A 23,163-nucleotide genomic window follows, 5' to 3' on the forward strand; every position below is an offset into this window, starting at 1 on the left:
AAAAAGCTGTTAAAAGTGTGTTATTCCCAATCACGACTCGGCGTCTACGTTTTGTGTCAAGCAATGATTGGAATGTATGTAAATAAGTCATTATCTCTTACAGAGAGAAAAGGCTGAACAGAATTCAAATGATGACTTCTCAAAAAAACGGGCAACTTTTCCTCGAAGCCTGACGACAAAACATAAAGCCATCACTCGTAAGTTGTTTATAAGTTTGTGCACATGGACACGCAAACACACACAAACATCCAACAGCTTGAAAACTGTTCAAGGTCCTAGAAGACAAGCATGTTTGTGGCAATATAATGAGTATATGCTTAAAGATAAAATCCAAACCCAACATATTCTGAGACCCTGACCCTAAAGAAATAATTACAGTTCGCAAAACTCTACAGCTCTAAAAAAAAAAAAAAACTTGAATGGAGAATTTCAATGTTCTAACAAGTGTTGAATTCAGGAGTTTTCCCAGCAGCTTTTCGCAGGTTCCTTCTTCATCTGACATCAGAGTTACAACCTGCACATTACAAAAAGCAGGTTTAGCAGAAAAATCTCATCATTACAAATTGGTTTGCAGGGAGTTTTGTTTGAGAACTTTCTGTGTGTCATGCTGCTGGAGTCTCTGAGCTGATGCGAGACAGAAAAGGGGCAAAAAAAGAAGGCAACTCTTTACTTATCAGACATTGTGGCAAATTTGATAAAATATTCACTTTTAATAAACTACTTTTAATTTTAGTTTGATAAAAGTGAATCTTCTTTTCTCTGTTGTTGTGGTTTAGCTACAGATCGATGGAGAGGGAAAAGGCAACACTGTGCCTTTTTTTTTTTTTTTTTTGAAAAGTTAGGCTTGAAAAGTCGGGTGTGGTCAGCGTAAAATTCATGAAAAAATCCAGAAATGACTGTCCACTCAAAACCCTTCTTGCTACTGTGGAAAGAAACCTTAAAGTTGACTATTTGTGGTATCTGTAAGGGCTGTATTGATTATATCAGAGGAAGCACAGAGATATACGAGACGTGTTAAAAATAAACCATATTTTCCCTGACATGTCAAGACCTCCCTGCAGTTCATTCGGGCTGTAAAAGAGCAATAAAGACAGCCTGACTTTAAGTTTATAGCAGCAAAGGCAGTCTTTTATCCTTTTGAGTTTTCAACCTCTGTCTTTGAATACATTTGGTGGGTTTAAACAATCTTTTGGCCTAAAATTAAGGGCATATTTATGGTATAGTCTGTGCGATGACTACATTTTGCTGATGTTCTATATTTCTTTACATAAGTCTATAAATGCAGATCAAAATATGACTGTAATAATCTGTATTCTCTGTTATTGTCCAAGCAGTAGAAATACGTATTGCTCTTTTTTTCTATAAAAGCAATTAGATCATTAAATAACTATGATGCAATAGTATTTATGGTATTTTTACACTAGGACATAAATGTATTGGGAATCTTCTCCCAGCTCAAGTTCGATTCGGAATTCGTTTAATCAGTGTGTTTGGACATATGGAGGAGGAAGGTTTACACCAGTATGTTCTGTTTAAGATACCTTTCAATTTAGTAATGTTATACTATGAGAAAAAGAAGTGTGGTGTGGTTGAAGAACTGTTGGAAGAACTAGTAGTCTTCTAGTTTGACACAGCTGTTCTAAACACACTGTTAAGCCAGACAAATATTCATAAAGCATCTGCTTAATGTTCCTTTAAACTTTCCACAAGACTTGTGGGAGCTTTTGTCTTTCCAGATATCTTAATGTCCTGTTTGTCTTTATTACACTAAACGGCTAAAGTGGGTAATCTGAACTGGAGAAACATCAACCCTCCATCTGCACTCCATCCACAGGTGGTAAAATGCAATTACTGTCATTCCCTCACTGGAAAAAAATAAAAATAAAAATCCCGTTGGTTGTTTTGGCATAGTTCTTCCATTTCTGTTTCACACATTTGAATTAAGCATGCACGACAGAAATTCAAAACAGAGGATAATAGCCATTAGAAGGGAGATTAAAACAGTTGGGGAAATGTAGGAGAAATTTGTTTTAATGCCACCTTACATCCGAGTGTCTATGTGGATTTCCTTTTGACACAAACAACCCAGCTAAGCACTGCTACCACATGACTGACATCTACAAGTGTTATATGCTAGAACGTTCCTCAGCGGCTCGACTTTGCAGCATAAAGGGTTTTAGAGATCTGTTGGCACCTTCCTGTTTGACATCAAAGGGCAGTTGGAGGTAAAAACTCTTTAGCAACAATAAAAAAAATACTTTGCAATTATAATTCTTTTAATCATAAAACTCCTGACGACAAAATGATACGGAGCTGTGCTGGAAATGCAGCTCCAGTCAAGAGCAATGACCTTGTAAGTAAACTACCCATTGTAATCCCTTCCCAGCAGGTTTAAGAACCAGCTACTCCTGTCACTCACAGCTGAATGATAGATAATACACTTCCTCACACTCCGCTGAGCCCTTTAAGTGCTTTCATTTATGCCGCTGTTGAGTTGCAGAAAAGGTAAGTGTACACAACAACATGGTGACTGTGGAGCAGGCCTGTATTGATGAGGTTCGGGGGGAAGATTAAAACCTGTCAAGTGGGGGCTTAAGCACAGAGCATGAGAGGGCAAACAGTCACAAAAAAGATCCCGGTCCTTAGCATCATGTGTGATGTCCTCCCTTCATCTTTCGGCTCACCTCTCTGCCCCTCCGTCTGTCACCTTGCCTCCCAGATCCAACATGATTTCTACACTGTTCCCCACACTTGATTGATCTCCTGCACAAATATTTCATTTTCTTTCTTTCTAGCTCCACTCTGTTGCTTTGCAAAGCCAGCAGGATTCTTTCGGTCCTTCTTACTCGAGATGACCCAATTCCACCAACTCATTCTTGCTGCGGCAGCCTTGCTGGAATTAGAGCTTTAGCTGCGGTTTGCTGTCAATCCTTGCAAAGATTTTCTTTTCAAACTCCCGATACATTTATTAATGCTGTTCGGCATGTTTTCAAGCGTGTTGTGCAGGAAGAACATCTGCTTTTTGTTCCCAGCAACTTATCACTTCGGCTGACTGGCACGGCTTGCAGGTGCGGTGCCGTTCTCAGACTTCAACAAGGTTATTAGTATCAATAAATGATAAACCGAGGCACTTGTAATCAACGCAGGCACATTTTTGTTTGCTTCGCTGCAATAACCACCAGCGCTGATTGCGTTATTGAACTCCTTGTTTGCGGTGTTGCGCAATGAGTCGATGAAGCTTCTTAGAGTAGGTAAATGGGGGAGTGATTTAGTGAGCAAGTGAATGAGTGGATGACTGATGGTCTAGACGAGAGAGGGGGTGCGTGATTGAGATAAGCCGCTTGATCCGACTTAACAACATCACACTCTTGAGTTTCCCTTTGATCATCGTTGGCAGCCTGTATCACTCCGGTGCTCCCTGCTGCTTCACCTCTCCCACAGGTAAAGAGTCGGGGCCCGAGGGGCCGCAGATCAGAAGACCTGAGAATCAGCCGTGTTTATTTGTGGTAGAACTGCGTATTTCAAGATGGCTATGATGCCTCCAGGTGAACAACCATCAGGAGAGTGACGCGCCATAAGACACGCTCGTGTGCAGCGTGACATCTGCTTATCACATAAACTCCATTAAAAATACATAAGCAGGGAAAGATATACTTGCTACAAGCGTGTTTACAATCCAACATGAAGAGATCTGGGATCTGTCCATCACACGTAGCCATCAACCCGTCAAAACTTCTTACACAAGTCCCATGCGCATGGCCGCCTACAGCAAATTTAATTAAGAAAGCCTTCCATGTTTTGAGATCCAGAATACAGAATTGCTTGTGACTTCAGAAACCCCCAAAAGTGTCTGTGAAGCTTTCTCTCTAAAGTCAAACACACCAGGAGGGGGCAAACTGCTCTGTGACAGCATCAAGCTATATCATGCTGACAAAGTACATCTATTGCTTGGTTTAAAAATTTCAGTAAGATTAATTAATTATTTTCTTGTGAAATGTCAAAGGAAGAAAATAATGACGAATTTTGGCTCTTGGAAAACTTCTTACATCTAGCCAGACATAGTTTGTTTGGGCCATAACCTACATACTGTAGACTTTGAAATTCAACACTGAATGTCAACAAATCAAAAGAAGGATACGAAAAATTGTAAGCACAATTGTTTTTTCTGGCGTATTACAGTGAAATAAAACTTTGAAAAACAAGGAGCATTACTGAGAAACAAACAGACCTTCTTTAAGATGAAAACTATTGAGTAGATCATGCTTCGGGTTTGTGGTTGAACCTTTTAAGAGTTAATTAAATTTTAACAGCAGGATAATAATGATTAAGACACTTCAAAAACCACAATGTGTCACTTTAAGAGGATAAAGTCAAAAGGAGAACTGAAGAATTCCCAATCTCTGACATAATTGCCATTAGAAGAAAGATCTAAGAGGAATATTGTGCAGGTTTATAACAATTTATCAGAAGGTTCATACCTCCCAATTAGACCAAATAGTTAAGTTAGATTAAATATTTGGGGGGTGGGGGGACACTTACTGTCTTGATAGTTTTTAATTTTTATCAAAGTTTTCTTTCAGTCCTTGATTGATCTGTGCTGGAATGTTTGATTTCCCCCATTTAAGAATTGTTAAATGTCTTCCTTAACCGACTTACAGAAATTCAAAACAATCTTTATCTCAAAGAGCAGAAAACATTTAGCATGAAACAGGATGATGTGATTTTCTTTGTCGAATGCTACGAAATGTTCTGCAAAGGTTGTCTCATGTCAAGCCAATGTCGAAGAAAGTGTGACATTGCACGGCTGAGATGGAGAGGGCTTAGGTGCCGCTCAGGTTTTCGCTCAGACGATAAGAATATCAAAGACATGTTCATTAAAATTCAATCAGAAGTGGTTTCTATTGGCTTTAATCAAACTTTGTCTTCAAAGTTAAGTTTGTTTATGAAACACCTTGCCAAATAAATCTTTGTTGGTTCCATTTTCATAAATTATAATGGATTGCTTAATTGATGTTCCATGGCCTTGACATCCAAATAACCTGATTCAGGTCACTTCTCTGTGTATTGCTCCTTTTGCAATGAATAAAAAAAAATTAAAAAACTGTCAGTCTCATTTTAATTTGCATACATTTTCTGTTTGGTGCATTTTTAGATGTAATTAGTAGATTAAAACAAAAATTAATTTGCAGAACATAGGTTAAAATGGCATTTAATATTTTGTATCCTTAATACAATACAGGCAAGGAGATTTGGATGTTCCTTTGCTCAAAACAAATATACACTTATTCATTGTTTTTATAAAGTCTTATAACTTCTCTGTTCCCAATTAATGGTTTCAGAGTGCACGTGGAAGCTAATTATACTATGTGGTTGCCACAAAAAAAAAAGTAGTGAGATTCAAATACACCCAGCAAACTTGATGTCAGCAGGGTTCTTATGCATGTTCTGTAGCAGAGTCACCAAAATGCCCTTGGGCTTAACAAGTATTCAGTGATTGCAAAAGTGAAGCCATTCAGTCACTTCATACTGCACCAATTACAGTATGCCTAATGTGATTGTAAAGCCCCTGTCTTAAATATAGTTTTTCCCTCATTTTTGTAGCCATGTATTGCTGTTTCGTCCCCTTTGCTTCTATCCCATACCTGTAAAATAACTCCTTTATATTAACCTGGAAGAAAACATTTCACTCTATGAAATACTAAACTATCTTAAAGTAATTTATCATTAGGATGCTGATTATGAGTTTATTTGCCAATCATTTCCTATTGCAAGATTGGACATGGCAGCATATTGTACAGCATTACTCCTGGTGAAACCAAAACAATTAAGAGAAACCTCCTGCTTATGAATGTCATCATCTGTGACAGAAACTCCTTTTGTTACAGCAGAAAATGACAGGATTATAGAGAATGACTTCAGATCACCGGCTGTCAGAGCGTTTAGGAAAAACTTCCCCCGGAGAGGCTACAAATTGACAGAAAAATTATAGAAGCTAACAAAACAAAACCTTGAAAGTACAAAATGGCAAAGAGACCAAACATCACAGGTGTAGGTTACTTACACCTGTGATGGTGTAAGTATCCTACACCATCACAGGTGTGATGACATAAGTCATAACACACTTATGTCTGATATCAATAAGTTATCAACAACTTATTGACAGACATAGATTATATACTATTATTGAAGAAATCACTAAAATTTAAAGGTCAAACAGACATTTATTATCTTCTAACAAACCAGGAAAATAAAAATGCAACTCTGAATAACAACTGTTCTACAAAAAGTCACCAAATGTCATGAAGTAATAACAGACAATAAAATAACTTGCATTCCTTATTCAAGTTTGGAGCCAAATATGATCTTGAGCTATTTATTTGTGTGGAGTAAATTTTTTTTGTTTGTTTTATTTTTTAGAAAACCTCAGGTTCAGAAAGACAACAAACATGTCAAAGTAAGACATTTCCAAATTGAATTTGTTTTTTACTTTTAATTTATTTTTAAACGCAAACATATTTACAAGGGGAAAGGAATCATTAAGTTAACCTTTCACTGTTTGTAATCTGGCTAACAGTTCTGTAGCACGCTGCATCCTCAATCAGCTCAGTCGTTAAATTCCGTATAATTACCATTCATCTGAGGCATTTTCTTAGCAATTTGCAGATATAACTAGCACCATATGGTTGTGATTGGGCCGCATTGAGATGGAGCAGTTAGACACATCACATGTCTGCGGTTTTACACTCAGCTTGTCCAACAGGTGTTTAAAAAATTATGGATTTTAAAGCAGCTAAGGATAACGAGCAAATCTGTCTTCAGCTTAACCTAAAGTCAACTTTGTTCTTCCGCTGTGCAACTTTTAAAATCCACAGCGCCGGCAGTCTGAAAGTCGATACAAAGCACTTTCACTATAGGTGAGAGAGGGAGAGAGAGAAAGCGTAGTTTCACAAAAAATTTTAAGGAATACATTGTCTCTTCAAACCGATCTAACTAATACAAATTTGTGAAAAAAAGTCTTGTCCGATCTGTGTTTGTGACGTTTGAGCTACATACCTTTACCCCAGAGGGTGTGTAGGTGCTCCTTATCAATGGGCTGGTTCAGAATGATCAGACAAATCCTCTGTTTGCCTGAGGTAGAAAAACAGGGAAAATAATCAGAGGTACACTTATGAGATGGGAGCTCATTGAAGAGAATGGAACAAAAAAACATTGTTATATCCTTATTTTTAGTTTTAAGATAAGTTTTGAATGCTAACTGGAAATTATTTGAGCAGACAAGGGAACCAGAAATAGACATTGCATAACGAGGTACAAATCAACTTTTAGAAGATAATGAAATAAAAAAAATAAATCTACAAGAAACATCTCAAAGTCAGCTTTATTTTCAGCAGAGTTCAAAATGTTTTCAATTAGATCTAATTTAGGTTATCCAAAGTTAACCTAAATTGCCCATTGAGTATCCAGTTTAAGCAATAACTTGTAGTAACTACAGTACTTTCATTCTCCTTGACCACGGTTGCAATTAACACCAAAGTCCTTATCATTTGTCAAAAACGAAGGCGAATCTGTGTGCACATCTGCTTGAACACATTTAATCCAGTCTCATCTGAATACCCTGACCTTGGTCATGCACCAGCTGTGGCTACGTGACCAGAAAAAGCACTTTGAAAATTGTAAAACAGGACTTGTCATCTGCATCTTTCTCTCTCTTATCAGTGTTCCACCTTGTTTCTTTGTCAAAGTCTCCGTCTCAAAGCGCAGGAATTTATTTATTCCCTCAAGCCCTCATCAATCTGCTTTTAGCTTCCCCTCTGCTCTACTGCTAATGCAGATCCCCTGACTAGTACTTTAGAATTGTAACCTATCTGCAGGAGGGGCAAAAAGTCTGCATTTATTGACAAAGTAAAGGAAGAGCTGCATGGAAAAGCCTTAATGGACCATATATCAAAGCATAACCTTTTTCACCTTGCCTTTAAACTTTTCATTCCTTATTCAGTTATCTTCTCCACTTGTCTGCACTTAAGAGTGATTTCTTATTCATTTTTAAAGTCAACTTCAAAACCAATGGCAAATGCCACATTCAAATACAGGCCACATGTTACTTCCTCAAAATTGGATCTACAGGTCTGATCAGAAGTTTGGCAAGAAAGTCTTGCTAAAATGAGGCTTTCAATATGCAGTCAGGCTATCCTCTTACCAAGGTTTGGAATATATAACTTTGACATTTTTACGGGACAGAAGATTTCACATTTTGAATACAACTATGCAAACACATCTTTACCAGTGTTCCATTGTGTTTGGAACACTGGTAAAGTGTCCAATGTCCAAGTCCAATGTGTTATTGGACACTGAGCAGCGTATAAGTTTCAACCATGTGACCCAAACTGCTAACATTGGGTGTGTTGTTAATGAACAGCCCAGGAACTATCTAGAACAAAGCCAAATGAACAAAATGGTGGTAACACAAATTTGTAAAAAGGCACCAGTGCTCTTTAAAGTTTGTTTAAAGCATTAGCCACATCCATGTAGTGATTAGGACAATGATGACTGACTAGCAATGAACTCTGTTTGGGTATGGCATCCCACAGCAGTGGGTGACCATTCTGGTGACCAACAAAATGAGGAAGTGCCATGCTCTTTTGACTCTGTATGATTTTTCCATGCATTACTGAGCCTCCTGTTTGTAAATGAAGCAAAGTTTTAATTGCCTACGTGCCTCAATTCTTCAATCATCCAATCCAATGAATAAAATAAACAGGCTTTCCACATTTCTTCCAGAACTAACACACATGCCAGTGATGAAAGTGTGTGAAATTCTTATCTGAACTTTATGCAAAGTCAACACTCATTAGTGTACAATGATGCTAGAATGTTTGCAAAGAAACTTTTCATGCCAATGGTGCCGAAGCTTGACAAAAATAGCAAAGAAAGAGAAGACACATATCAGATATATTTCAGATTTTATAAAATTCTAAAAGAAAAATGATTCAAGAAAACAATGAAACTCTCTTTTTGGTTTCGTACATTCAAATGTAAAGAATTTATCTAATCCTCACAGAGAATAGTTGAAAATACATCCCGTTTTGACATTGTTGCAAAGGTGAGTTTAATATTCTTATAAAGTTTACATCACTGGAAGGTCACTTTAAATACAAAAGTCAACACCTCACAGGAATGGTAAAAGAAAGAGAATGAAAAGTAGAATAAACAGGTAAAGGAAGAGAAAGGAGGACACAGGGAGGGATAGGTAAGAAGGATAAGAAGGAGGAGCACATTTGTCAATCTTGTGTCCTAATTGGCTCCCAGTGTACAGAGAACAAAAGACAAACTCAACCAACCGTGACTTTTCAGATAACCCTTTGTCACATAAGCATTCGCCTCCCATACATACACTAGCGCCCACAGGAGGAAATGTGTGGCCTTTAAGACTATGTCTTCAAAGAAATGTCACCTTGAGATTCTTCTAAAAGTGCCAAACGGCATAAATAACTCAGAAAACAAAGCCGCACACACACATGCACACAGAAATTCAACAAATAAGAAAGCATCTACTCAAGGAATTGCCATTTGTGATTAAGATTAAATAATAGTCCGTTTTATACTTTAGGGATGGAACAATACATGGGATGACAACCTTTTCTCCAAGCAGAGCTGAAGCTGTTTGATTCAGAAAGTTAAAACTGAAGCAATGCGATCAAGAGCGGAAATTGCCACCGCCATTATCACACGTCAGGATGTGGGTAAATTTGATTAATTCGACAGGTCTCAGTGAAAGTTGTGCAATTTACCAAATGTTTCTGAGCTGCTAGTTAACAGCTGCGTTTGCCAGTAGCAGTTTAACAACGACTGAGTAGCATTGAAGGTTGGGCTATTTTTGTTTGTTTGTTGTTTTACTTTAATGAGCATTAAAAATTTAAGTTACATGGTTTGTTTTCTGGTTTTTGACAAGAGAAATGATTCAGTGTTGGGATGATCTTGATTCGGATGTTTTAAAGTTATTTTTCAGCTGATCTATAGTTATGGCTGATGCTTCATTTATGACTATTCAAGTCAAAAGTATTAATATTTCTTCTTCTATATCAACACATTACATCTTGAACCGAATGTAGAGAGAGACATGCAGAAAACTGCCGAAAACACCAAATACATCCAATATATGACTTTTGTGTTCTGGGTAACAAGTTAATGTGAAGTGCTTCCACCCTTATTTATGAAATAAAAGAAAATAATTTTGAAATAAAAAAGATTTGCCCAATTAATACTCAAAATCTTATCTAGCTTTGTCCTCAATCTTCCCCAATTACATCCCTAATGGAAAATCACTCGTTTTTTTCAGCATTTGCATGACCACATAACATGCCTCACAGAACAAGTCACAATTTAAAACCATTAATGTTGGATTATCAATTTGTGACAAAAGAGTACAAAAATGAGAATCAAACAGAAAAACTGTGACCTAATACAAACAAACTGCGCCAAACCTTGGATTTTGTGAACCACTTCTGTTACAGTTATGCTGACTAATGATTTTATTTACGGTTTATTAAAAATCTTCACATCTTCACATTAGTTCTAGCCAATTATTCTCATGCAGAGCACAGCAGAAAACTAACTAATGATACGAAAAATGTCAACACTTCAAATGTTACCATGCAACAACATCCGAGATGAAAACATTTCATCTCAGATATTGATGCATCTCAGAAAACATTTTTATACTGTACATACTGAAGAAATGACAGTAACTATGGTCCATTGACAAAATTTAATAAGTCAAATAAAATTATTTCCATCGCAAGCTAGTTAAATTTTGTTTGAGAACTTGAAAACTTGAGTTGAGATTGAGTTTTTAAAGAATAACTTCTAAATTGGGATGAAGCTCATTGTGGTTTTCTCCAGACTATGACAAAGAGGGTGGATGAACAGACCATCATCATAGTGTGCATCTCCCATTAGCCATGCTGCTGAGCAGAAAAATAAATGTCTGAGGTAGAAATGCATGATGAGAAACTCCATGTGCATAGCAATAATGTTAGACATAAACAATGTTTGACCTTTCAGATGTTTTTTTTATTACAAGAGTCACCCGCTGCTTCAGCATCTGATTCACAGCCAGCTGCAGTGTAAGTGTCAAGTTTACCAAAACAACTTGTAGATTTAAAGAGCTGCTAAAACGATAGTGAAATGATCATCATCTTTTCATGAATATAAAGTCCCTCATATAGAATGTCAAGAAAAGCAAATCCAACACAGAACCAGTAAACATATTACTCATCAGCCTGAAAGCTATGAAAAAAGCTGGCATGTGTCCTGAATTTTGTTTTCCTTTTACCAAACTATCTCCAACAAACACAGGCAAGTTGGATGTTTACTCTTCTATTCCTTTATCTGCTGGGCTTTGTCTATTGTAAAACAAAAACAACAACACCTAAAATGTCATGTGACAATGTAGTACTGTAAAGCTAAAAATAATTTAGACTAGATTATGCCAGACTGGAAACAAAAAGCTGCGCGTGTGGTTTTTCACACTCTTAAGAACAGTTTTAGACCTAAGAAACTGAATAACGAATGCCAGCATGCAAAAACAAAATGACTCATAACTCAACAGTTCCTTTCTTCACACAACCTCTAGCAGTGCTTTTTACAGGTAGATGTGCACACTGGGATTTTAAAATATAGACATCCAAGAGGTGCTTTTATATTTCCTTCTGAGAGTTGCGTGTACTTCCTGAAAGAGGGAAAACCTTGGAAGCCTTAGAAATTCCTTCCAAACTGATCTAATGGGGGGGAAATGCATTTCATAGCATGGTGGAAGTGGTGAAAAAATATTTTAATAGTGCAGGGAACTGAAAACCTATTTAATCTTTAATAGCAAACACAACTAATGTGTGAGTGCTAAAGGTAACTTATTTATACATGCTTGGATAAATATTTTTCAGTCTTTGAGATCCTCTCAGACTTACCCTTGTGAGAAATTCCTCAAAACCAACAAGTTCAAGTAAACACATCATTCACAAGACGGTCCAAGAGCTGCTAATATTTTCTTTACAGAAATGGATGCATTTTTTTGCAACATCAATACTCATTTGTGTGCCTAATTTGCAAGCTGAATGCAAAAAAGGAAATCAGGAATGATTCTGTTTGGCACAAATTACACACGAGGAAAAATGTCAAGTATATAACATATGCTTAATTCACACTCAAGTTGACACTCGTCTCACATTGCACTTTAATTTTTTTCCCCATTCCAAAAAGAAAGACGGAAAAAAAACTCATTACCTGATAACACTGCACCATAAAAAGAAGGCTGTGCATAGAGAACCAGATGGAACAGAGGAAGTGAGAAACTAATTAATTCCAAGACATTTTTTTTTCTGAGCAGCACTCTTCCTTTATTGTGCAATGTGCAAAAGCAACGGTCACACAGCATGATTAGGGAGCCATCGTTTCATTTGAAGCACTGAAGTTGTTGCACCATTCGAAAGTAACAGTTGGATGATAACCCTGTGGAGCCTAACAATACCAAAATTATGTTTCAAAACTGTTTCACAAGGTTAATGACTTTAATCACATTGAATTGTAACAGCTACTGATTTAACTACAGCTTACAATCTTTGGTGTGACTCTATTGGGAGGCTACATCCAAACTTTGAAGCATTTGCACACTTGAGGACATCTGTTGTCCACGGCCCTCTTCAGCTGATCACCTCCGTAGTGCCTGATGCTAAAAATATCATGTTTTGTTCTGTGCATAGCGATGTGCAATATTGTTTCTGTGCAAAACATATATTTTTGGAATTGTGAAACAAATTTCAACTTTTGTCGGACGATGATTTCTTACACGGCTTATGGAGATTTTAGATGGGCCTTCAGGTTTTATTTGGCAAATAAAAACTATATAGACATAGATAAAATTACAGAGATGGTTGCCACATACAAACAGTCCCTGTTAAAAAAAAATCCTGCAACTCCGAGGGGTTTAATGGCTCAGTTGGTAGAGCGAGCGCACCATTTGAAGGGCCCGCAGTCCTAAATGCGCCCTGGGTTTCATTCTCTGTCTCGGGCCATTTGCTGCATGTCTTCTATCTTCTTCCTTCCTGTCCATTACCTGTTCAATAAAGGCCACTAAAAAGTAACAAAACAAAAATCCTGCAACTGCTTCAATATTGCTGTCAGCCTCCTGGGAGCCTCCCTGGCCATTTGCTAACTTGTCTTTCCAATAACGACCAGTTCTTATATTGTCATTATTTCCCCATGTTTTCTAAAATTATTTACGACTGCTTTCATTGTTCCATAGTATCTAAATAACACTAACATTGTGTATCTTTCTAAAATACAATATCACACTAAACCTCTGTGTAGCCTCTCTGCAGACTTTAGATTTTTGTAAAGAATGCCAATGGTTGGTTAAAGGCTGTGCACATTTATGCCACCAGGTCAGTACACCTCGTCACTGTTTACATTTTACCCCCAAAACAGATTTGCTTTTTTCTTTTTCAGATGAATTCCACAAGATAAATTTTACAGTTGACTAATCGTGGACATATTTTATAAATGCAAGAAACTGCTAGCACTACTGAGTAATTTCAGAGTAAGTGCACTCTGTCCACAATAAAAGATTAAGAAATAGTGTCCCTAAATACCTAACAATACTTTTTTTCTAATAAAGGTGACAGAAAAGCAATTTTATACAAAAGAGTTGGTTATTTTATCTTCACCAGTTAAGCAGGTTCTTTAGTAATTACCAAGTCAAGTGACATTTGTTTGCTGAGAACTCAAAATAAACAGCAAGATAAATTACCAAGGCAGTGAAATCAGGCTGGAGGAACAAAACAGTTATTGAGAGGCATTTGGTACGCTGAAAACCAAGAAAATAAGCAAATGACACAAGAGCAGTTTATCTCAGACTGACAGCTTGAAAACAATTATTTTAAAACTTTAGAATGACTCACAGTCTGAAGCACACTCTATCAAAAATTTGAAACTTTTGTAGAACCACTGTACTATTCTTGCCAATGATGATACAGGCTTGGTCATATTTGCAGAATGAATACCAATCAACTGCTGCAGGGACTATGCAGGGACTAAAACGGCGACTATGAGCTGTAAGCACTGAAGGATTAATTCTGAAGTAGAAAGCAAACCTGCACTTTGACACCTTGACTTTATTCAAGTTCATATACCATAGCAAAATAGCATAGACAGGACCCAAAATAGCATATTTGTTGCAAGGACGACTCTATTCAGTCACCAGCTTTGGACAAAATAACTGAAAATCATTCATTCACTCAAGTTTCCATTAGAACAAGACCAAAAGGGTGTTTTGATGGAAGTCAATGGGTTTATTCTGTTCTGTCAAACACTGTAAAGTTGATTGCAAAGCAGCAACTTCTAGGTTTTTTACATGTAATTTGAAGTTATGTATCCATACTATGGTTACAAATGTAACAGACAGCATTAAACAGCATAACAAAGCATCATCCCAGACTTTGCTCACTGAACTAACTTGTTTGTTTTTCAAGTTGATCAACCAAAGAACAAGCAAGTTTGTCTTTTACTGTATAAACCAAAACGTTTTAGGCATAAATATTGCCTCTGAGAAGCATTTGTTTGTCACAAAAGTGATTTGTAAAATGGGAACTTGCAAATAGCTGAAGGGGAAATGAACAGTCAGTCATCAGGCTTATCCCAGTAGATTGCACATCCCCAAGGCAAAGCTGTTTACACTTTAAGTCCAAATTTATCATATAAATTTGAAACTCCTATATTTATTAAAAACTCTAATTCTGTCTTGGTTAAAAAATACAGCAACACATTATTAATTGTTCAAGGAGTAGAATATGCTGCATTCCAGGACACTCCCAGTCTTATTCTTCCATTTTCTTTATTTCAACAAACTTGATTATATCATTACATATTTTTGTCTTTCATTAGCAATCAAACACAAGACTTGGGTGCAGTTAAAAAGCAATACTGTACAACAGGGCAAAGTAGGAATTTGGAAAATACCGAAAAGTAAGAGCTTTGCTTTATCTGAGCTTCATTTGGCAGGATTTAAGTTGAATTCTATAAGAAATTATTAAAAAGCAGAGAAGTAGATGTGTCTCTTTCATACTGAATGTAAAGGGAATCAGCATTACAAGCTCATGAAATGGCTGGAACATACTGTTGCCAAAAAACAAGTTTAAAAATGAGTCTAAGTGGACTATCACAAGCAAATTTAGACATAAAAGCCTAAATAGGCCTAAAACATGTAGACATATGCCTATTTGCAGGCACAAAATAATATTTTGGAACGAACAGGCCACTTTCAAAAGAACTATTTGTGGAAAATGGTGTAGTTTTCCCTCCCATACCATAAAAGTATTACTTTCAGACATTGTATGCATGTCGAGTGTATATGTTTCTTTTACATGAAGACATCAAATTACTGGCTGTCAGCTCTTTGGTAATCACTAATAGTAAAACAAAATACTTTCCCAGCTTGTCAACCTCTTTGCTTGCGGTGTTTTATTGCAGATGAAAGGACAGCAGAGCAAGTCAGATGTCTTAGAGACAGGCTGGCAGTAACAAAGGACTCACTGGTCTGCTTTAAGTGACCTAACATCTGAGAAAGTGGCTCGGTATGCCAGATGGAGTGAAAATAAGTAAAAAGCAGAACATAAAAAAATAAAATAAAAATGCCAAAGACCTTCAGAAACCTCTGAGAACTAAAAGCTCATAACCACATTGCACAGAACTGTAGCCTCAGGAAATGCAACAGAACAGACGAGACCATTGTATATATTGAAAAGGTGTCCTTTCCAAGTATTCAGATGTATGAAACGCCTCTGATCAACATAAAGTGTACAATTGTTGTGTTCTTTTGAACATTTGCGACTGCTGTATACCAATGAAACCAAAAAAGGGATCAGACGGGCTCAGACGGAGCTGAGTGTGCCGAGGATACAGCATGTGGCTTTCAATCCTAAGATCTCTATTTTTATCTTTTTCCTCTGGAAGAACAATATTCGTAGCTTGGGTGAAACCCTCACAACATAATTAAATTGGGACAAGGAGGGGAAAGCGCTTTTTTCCTCCTTTTTATTAAAAAAGAAAAACCCAGTAACCTTCTTTATTACTAAATATATTACAGTGCATAGATAATCTTGGGAAGCAGGAACTTCTGTCGTCTTAATTGTAAAAACACGCTCTTAATAAAATGCATCAAATGAATGACAGACTCAAGAAATGTAACCAGCTGTACTACAAGACATGTCATAAAACTACATGTGCCTTTCTGTCAGCTCTGCAGGCCAAAATTGTTGTACAATCTCCTTGACCTTTACTGGTCTGGGTAAAGCCTGTCCTTAGGCTTACATCAGGCTCGATTCCTCTACACTCGCTCTCTCTCTCTCTCCACTCAGAAACACACAGCGAGACACGCAGACACACCACCTGGGAGCTCACAAACTCCTTGTACTAGCAGCAGTGGCTAAAGGCAGCTGTACCCAGCTTTCCTCTCAGGTGTAGAGAACAGCAGGAGAATTTATTTCTCCAAAAAAGATAAGGTCAGTTTTTAAATTAAGTTCAAAATCTAAGGCACGTGCCGCATTTGGAGACAGCCGCATGTTGTGGGTGGTCTTTACGCAGTAAGAAATGCCAGAGTGTAAACAGACAAAGTGTCTGAATAAAGTCAACAATAAAAACAATTTGAATTTACAAATGGCTCCTTTTGTGAGTCAAATGTCAGATTAAAATTCCGGTGTTGTGTGAGCAAAGTTATGTCAAATGACATCAGGGAATTAATTCAAGAGCAAGCCTGCTTATTACTTTTTGGCAAAATTTTAAGAATCAAGCCGTGTCTTCAGAGCGAGTACATAAAAAAAAAAAAGACGCAGCCAGTACATATACACAGAGGTGCCATCAAAGGGCAAGTGATTTGTTTCCAGAATGCAATTCCCTGACTGTTCAAAACAGAAAGAGGAAGACAAGCAGGACTGCGTTGTGAAGCATCCATTTGATCAAATGCAGACAAATCAGCCCACACACAGAAGCCAGAGGTGAACAACACTGGTTTCCTTTTTTACAATCCAACATATTGCAGGGAAACCTTGTCTGCCTATTATGTAGATGCTGCCTTGACATGTTGTCCCCAAGACTTTTGCGCATCAACTACTCCTCCCATGAGACACCTTTCTACAGAAGCTGTTGTTTTTTTGTTTTTTTTTATTTCAATAAGATACATAAACTGCTCAGAAACAACTAAAGTTTCATAACAAATTATTTCAAAAATTATTAGAGTTGAAACACTTTTAACACATTCTTCAAAAGAAAAAAAAGTCACCTTAGTTTTGGAAACAGCAGACCCAGCAATAGCAATCCCAAAAATGTAATCCAATCAAATCCATAAATCTCTGTAAATCTGTATGTGAGGGTCTTGAAACCAGTCCAATTTAGAGAAACCCACCCGAAAGATCTACAAGACTCATTATTCTTGTGGGTTTCGTGAAAAATTTCTTGAAGCAGACACGACTGAACACTGTACTAGATGTTACGTGTCCATGCCTGTATAGATCAGATATCTTCTGAGTTTATTACAGATTATCACACATTACAAAACAAAATGTACGACAAAGCAAGATCAATGGTTTACTGGGTATTTTGAACCAAAGGTCTGAGTTTTTAGCCTCACAACTGTGTTTCTCATTTTTATGGCTAGCTCACTCCGTTTCCATTTGCAGAAACAATAAAGTGTCCAAAGGCAGTTTATGGTCTGGTTTTAAAACTTAACTGTCTGTAAAAAGTGCCACGTTTTAAGGTTTTCTTAGTATTTAGATGCAGTGTGATGGAATACCAAATTCTAATGCCTGCCTAAAGGATAAAATGCTGACAATGTCTCCTGCTATCTAGATATCAGGTTGTGGTCTAATTTACAAGTTATCTTTAACTGCTTCAAAAAAAATATCACACCACCACTTTCTTTAGCATTCACCAAGAAGAGGATGTATAAAGTAATGTTGCTTTCACTAACTACATTTTTCAGTATTTAAATCGAAAAGAAAAATATCCACTCTCACTAATATGGAAAATAAGAACTGCCTATGATGACAGATGGGCAAAGAAACAAATCTAAATTAACTTTACGTGAAATATATCAAACATAATTGTATTCCAAGTGGTGACGATAGCAAAAAAAAAAAAAAAAAAAAAAAAGAAATGGTAGTGTAGCTGTTTTGAGAAACCAACTAAAATTACATTTACAAACTAGCTTTAGCACTGCAGCAAAACTAGCTTCCTCAGAAAGTGAGAGAATTAGTTTACAATTTCCTTTCAAAATACAGCAAAGAAAGCAGGCATGACTGAGGACAAACCAGTTAATTGACCTGAGGTCTGAGTACATCTGTCTGCATGGTTGTTTGTCCTGTGTGTCTGCCTTGCCCTGTGACGGACAAGGCAACTTGTCCAGGGTGTACATCTCTTGCCAAATGACCATTTAAGATAGGACAATATCCGGGCACTAAACACTTCCATAATACTAAATAAAGGAACTTTCATGACTGATAAAAAAAAATAAACAGCAGACATGTATTAACTTCTACTCTGCCGTCTTTTTAATGTCTCTGAATGGAGTACAATTTCTTAACTGAAAGTGATGGGCTCTCATGGGACTCCATAATCCACTTGGCTAATGTGGATGATAACTATATCCAAAGAAGAAGAACATTTTAAAATATAAATAATAATAAACAATCTCCAGTTTACACGAGTATAATTGTGCTATTTAGTATCTTAAAAACAAGAACGGGTTATTGGACATACCAAGTTATTTGCTATATGTCAGGCTTGAAGCTTGACTGCACTTTTCTACCTCGTTTAGTGTCTATAGCACTTTTTTACAGACACAGGTTTATGTTTAACAATCTGTTACTTTACCTGACGGCAGTAGACAGTCCAAAGGTGTCCACTCTTCATCCATGATCTGACTGGTCAAAAGGCGAGGTCAAACTACAGGAGAGGAGGGCAGACAGGACTTCTCAAGTTCTGGTTTCAAATTAATCAAAGAAACTTTCTCTATTCCCAATTTAAACATTGCATTCCTGATGGGGATCTATTCCCAGAATAAAAAAGGAACAACACTGTATCTGCATTTCTAGGTAGAATGGCTGCAAATATTATTTTACATTTGTTTTTTACTATCAGAATTATATCTTTGTCTAAAGAATGCATATTTGTGAGTAATTAAGTTAATCAGACAGACAAAAGTAAAAACAAATTAAATGCCTTCTGTGTATTATTCATTGTTTGTGCAATTTTAAGCTCATAGTCAAATGTAACTAAAGCTTTAAAAAAAAAAGCTTTTTCCAAGGTCTCAAGACTGTAATTTCACTGCTCTAACATATTCAAAGTTAATATTAGAGAAAAGCCTGGTGATGGAAATTTTAAAGCGTCATAGAGAGTACTTGAAAAGATTTCTACCATGCAGCTTGAAGAAATTTAAATATGAAACCTAACAATAAATTGTCAGAAGGTTCAATCATGCAATCATCAAATAATTGCAGTTGCTACAATCGTGAGATATGTGGCATCCAGGCTTGTTTTTTAAGATCTTTTGGCGCTGGCTGTCTTTATTTGACAGTAACTTTATCTGAAAAGCAGCCCAGGAAAAATCCAGTCTTCTTTTGTACTCTGTGGTCATACAAAATAAATTTACTTTTAATGTCAATTCCACATGCACACTCTTAGGCAGATTTTTGCAAAGAAATGAAAACTATTGAAAGTGACAGCTTGAAACTTCCAAAAAATGACTGTAGGATAATTCCCACCAGCTGCTTTTTACTGAAATTTCCATAAGACCATTGATGATTTCAATAATTCAGAGAAAATAAGTAACAATCAGGGAATTTAAAATATATATATATATTTAGTAAAATAGATTTTGATTAAATGATTGTATTTTATTGTTCCTTCATTTCTTTTATCAGACAAGAAGTAACATTCAAAAACCATGCAAACATAACTATGTACGTATATCTTTACATGGAAATGCTGAACAAGCAGAGCATACATAAGTGACACTTTAACAAGGGGTCAGAACTGGTGTTGAAGCTGATACCAAAGTAAATGAGCAACTAGCATAACCTCTAAGCAACTAATAGTTGTTGGTCTCACAATTACAACAAATCAATACAAAGTGTCTTCAGTTAGCTGAAAATGTCATATGTCTAAATCGAATGTATTTTAGGCATTCTTCATCATCATTTCAGACACAATAAATGGTCCATAAAGAAACAGAAAACAATAGCACAGAGTTAAAAAGCTTTTCTATAGAGGCTTAAAAGCCACAGAGTCCACAAAGTAGAACCAGACTAAACTTTTGTGCTTTAGATCTGTTACTATAATCAAATTATCCTCACATGTTATTTTCCTTATTACTTTCTTTAAATTCAGAGGTTCACATATTCTATTGTAATTTGGACTTTGGGTCTGTAATAAAATCTATCTATTTATTCTTTATATTTGGTAGCTTTGTTTTCAACTCTAGAATTTATATAAGTTTCTGGTACCTTTCCACAAGCGTCTCATAATAGTTTGAAGGTGTTTTGGCCAATACTGACAAAACAGGTACTGAGACAATTTTGTAGAGCTCCTTCCTCTCACACACACCTTTTTAGCACTGCCAACTAATTTTTGTCTTTAATCCACTTTCTAACAAACGTAGGAAGTCAGGTTATCCAATTTATACCAAACTTCAAACTTCCTGATTGATGTCTTGAGATGTTGCTTTAATATTTCTACGTTTTTCCTCATGATAGGCTACTATTTTTCTTTCCTCTTGCAGCAAAACATCCACACATGATGCTGCCACCTTCACAAAAATAAGGATAGATGCATAGATTTTAAAAGTCCTGTTTTGAATAAATGTGTAACTGAACCGATAACACCACTCATGTTACATTACCAGCTTTCATGTAAACTATGAAGCTCAAATGAAGTCAAACATTACGCAATATTTCCACTAAGAACTTGCAAAGTGTCCGAAGCAGGGACTGATTCATTTTCACCGCATCCCACACGGTTGCGATTTTAACGCTGTGACATTCAGCTGAAACTCCCTCATTTCGCCAAGCATGCAGTCAGCATATTCAGTGTAGCATTCCGACTTAGCACTTTAAGGTTTTAATTTTGATAACGCGTTGTAATCCAAAGAAAACTTACAGAACGAAGCAACTTCCTCATGTGGTGTTTAAGAGAGTCAACGAGCGCGCGAAGAGCAGACAGAGAGAGACGCCAAGCAGGACGAAGGAGCCGCTCTGATTTGCTACAGGGACCCCTAGAGGCTGAATGTATTATCACATGCAGACATGAATCCTTCAGAGATGGCTCGATTTTTATGCTGTTCAGAGCCATCACTTCTGCATTCCTGTTTTCCCTTTTAATTTACAGTCACTACATGCTCTTTCATAAAACACACACCGAAATGATTAAAAGAAATCATGTGAAATGTTAGAATGTAGTCGACCAAATGAAAAGAGACTCCATAAATGTCAGTGAACCACACATAAGTGGACTTTAATTGAAAAAGGGTTATTTTATGTGTATTTCTAATAGAGTTTAATGGTGCATTAACAGTCAGACAATTAGCTGCTCCATTGATCCTCGTAGAGAGGGAGATCTAGCAAGTCCTGTCTTGTTTAAAGCGAGGTGGGTGAACCAGAAACAATTCTCTGCTATCTCTGCAGCACTGCCCTCTTAAAGGTGGGATTAAATTGTCTTAGAAGAGCAACATGTTTTTATCGATATCAACAGCATCCCAGTGAAGTGGCATTGATTTCTAACGGAGCCTGAAGAGCAGCTGATGTATCCGAGGACACCAGGCTCCTGAGATCACATTTTGTGCTTGTTACATTTTGAGTAGCGCGTGTTTTTATTGGTTTATTAGTCTCTGTCAATGTTTATATTTTTGGCATATTTAAACGCTTTTATCTTTGAACTCTATGGCGTAAAAAAAAAATGCACATCTAAAAACGCACACGCAGGTAAACAAACATCACAAAAAAAAAGGCACATTAGATGTGTCTGCGTGCTTCTGATTTCCTCCAACAGCAACGGAAGCGCTGTACAGTGAGAAAGCGAATCTATCTCAAGGTGAATCCACTCCAGAGGCCCGTTAAAACAATCGCACTCTCATCAATCAGCATTCTCCTGTCTCTCTGACATACTGCACAACCGCACAATTGATGCAAGCTTGGCAACACACAACAATAGGCTGCACACACATGCCCAGAGCTGCCATGCATGCTAAGGGAAGTCATTCATTCTGTGGGCATGCATTATAAATACGTCTATGAATAAATTCCAAGCTGAGTGCATTCTTCATTGGCAATTTTTTTTTTTTTTTTTTTTTAATACCCACCCCCTGAACGTATGATCAAATCTTGCTTTCCTCACTGCAGCTATCCAACTACCCGTTCTTTTCCATTAATCCCTCTAATATTTGCCTTTTTTCCTCCTTTTTTTCGCCCTCTTTTGCACTTTTCTGTCACTCCTTTTACTTATTATCTTTTTGTCAAGCCCAGATGCTGTTGGGATTCATCTTTCATTTTTGGTTATTTTGTGTATTATTTGAACTGCGTTCTTTTTAACTTGAGTATTTTGAAAGGCTGAGGGGAAAAGTAGCAAAACAAAGGAGATAAATTTGTAATTTTACAAGTAAAGGACTATTGTAAAATTTTAAACCATCAATTAGTGAGCAAGTCAAACTACGTGACTACAAACTACTAAACTACTTACAAACTGTTTGGTTAGGGATTGCAAGCATTCTTTCGCTAAAGGCATGCAATGCTCACTTCCACAGATTGTGTTTTTTTATATTATTATTTTTAATTACTCATACATGTAGATTCCAGAGTTACCAATTAGACGAAATAAACAAGCAGATTTTCAAGGAACGTTTATAAAATGCCTCTCTAAACAAAAAAAAAGTATTTTCTTATTAAGTCACAACGTGTGAACATCATTAAACTTCAAGGAAGAGCTGGAGTAAGTTATTACAGAATGTATTTATGTTATAAATAAAATAAATGCATTCCCATTTGACTTCTGCTGCCTGGAAATGAGTGCAAGTCAAATAATAAAATAATCTTGCCAATTAACCCAACATGCATGTGTTCGGATGGAGCA

General features: G+C 36.7%; 1 protein-coding gene across 3 annotated transcripts in view; it reads right to left on the reverse strand.

Annotated features, from left to right (window-relative positions):
* tpk1 (thiamin pyrophosphokinase 1) overlaps positions 1-21,428 on the reverse strand; it is a 73,126-nt gene extending 51,698 nt beyond the window's left edge. Inside the window, exons 1-3 of one of the 3 annotated variants that reach the window (XM_081601310.1) lie at positions 21,199-21,428; positions 18,916-18,987; positions 7,054-7,128 (exon numbers count right to left, since the gene is read on the reverse strand). In XM_081601310.1, the coding sequence (XP_081457436.1) occupies positions 7,054-7,128; positions 18,916-18,958 (118 nt within the window). In that variant the 5' untranslated portion in view covers positions 18,959-18,987; positions 21,199-21,428. The remainder of the gene's footprint in view (positions 1-7,053; positions 7,129-18,915; positions 18,988-21,198) is intronic. The other 2 variants (XM_081601311.1, XM_008396156.3) reach the window with 2 other exon arrangements.
* Between the last annotated feature and the right edge of the window lie 1,735 nt (positions 21,429-23,163).

Source organism: Poecilia reticulata, chromosome 20 (assembly GCF_904066995.2).
Source record: "Poecilia reticulata chromosome 20, P_reticulata-male-v2, whole genome shotgun sequence".
NCBI lineage: Eukaryota > Metazoa > Chordata > Actinopteri > Cyprinodontiformes > Poeciliidae > Poecilia > Poecilia reticulata.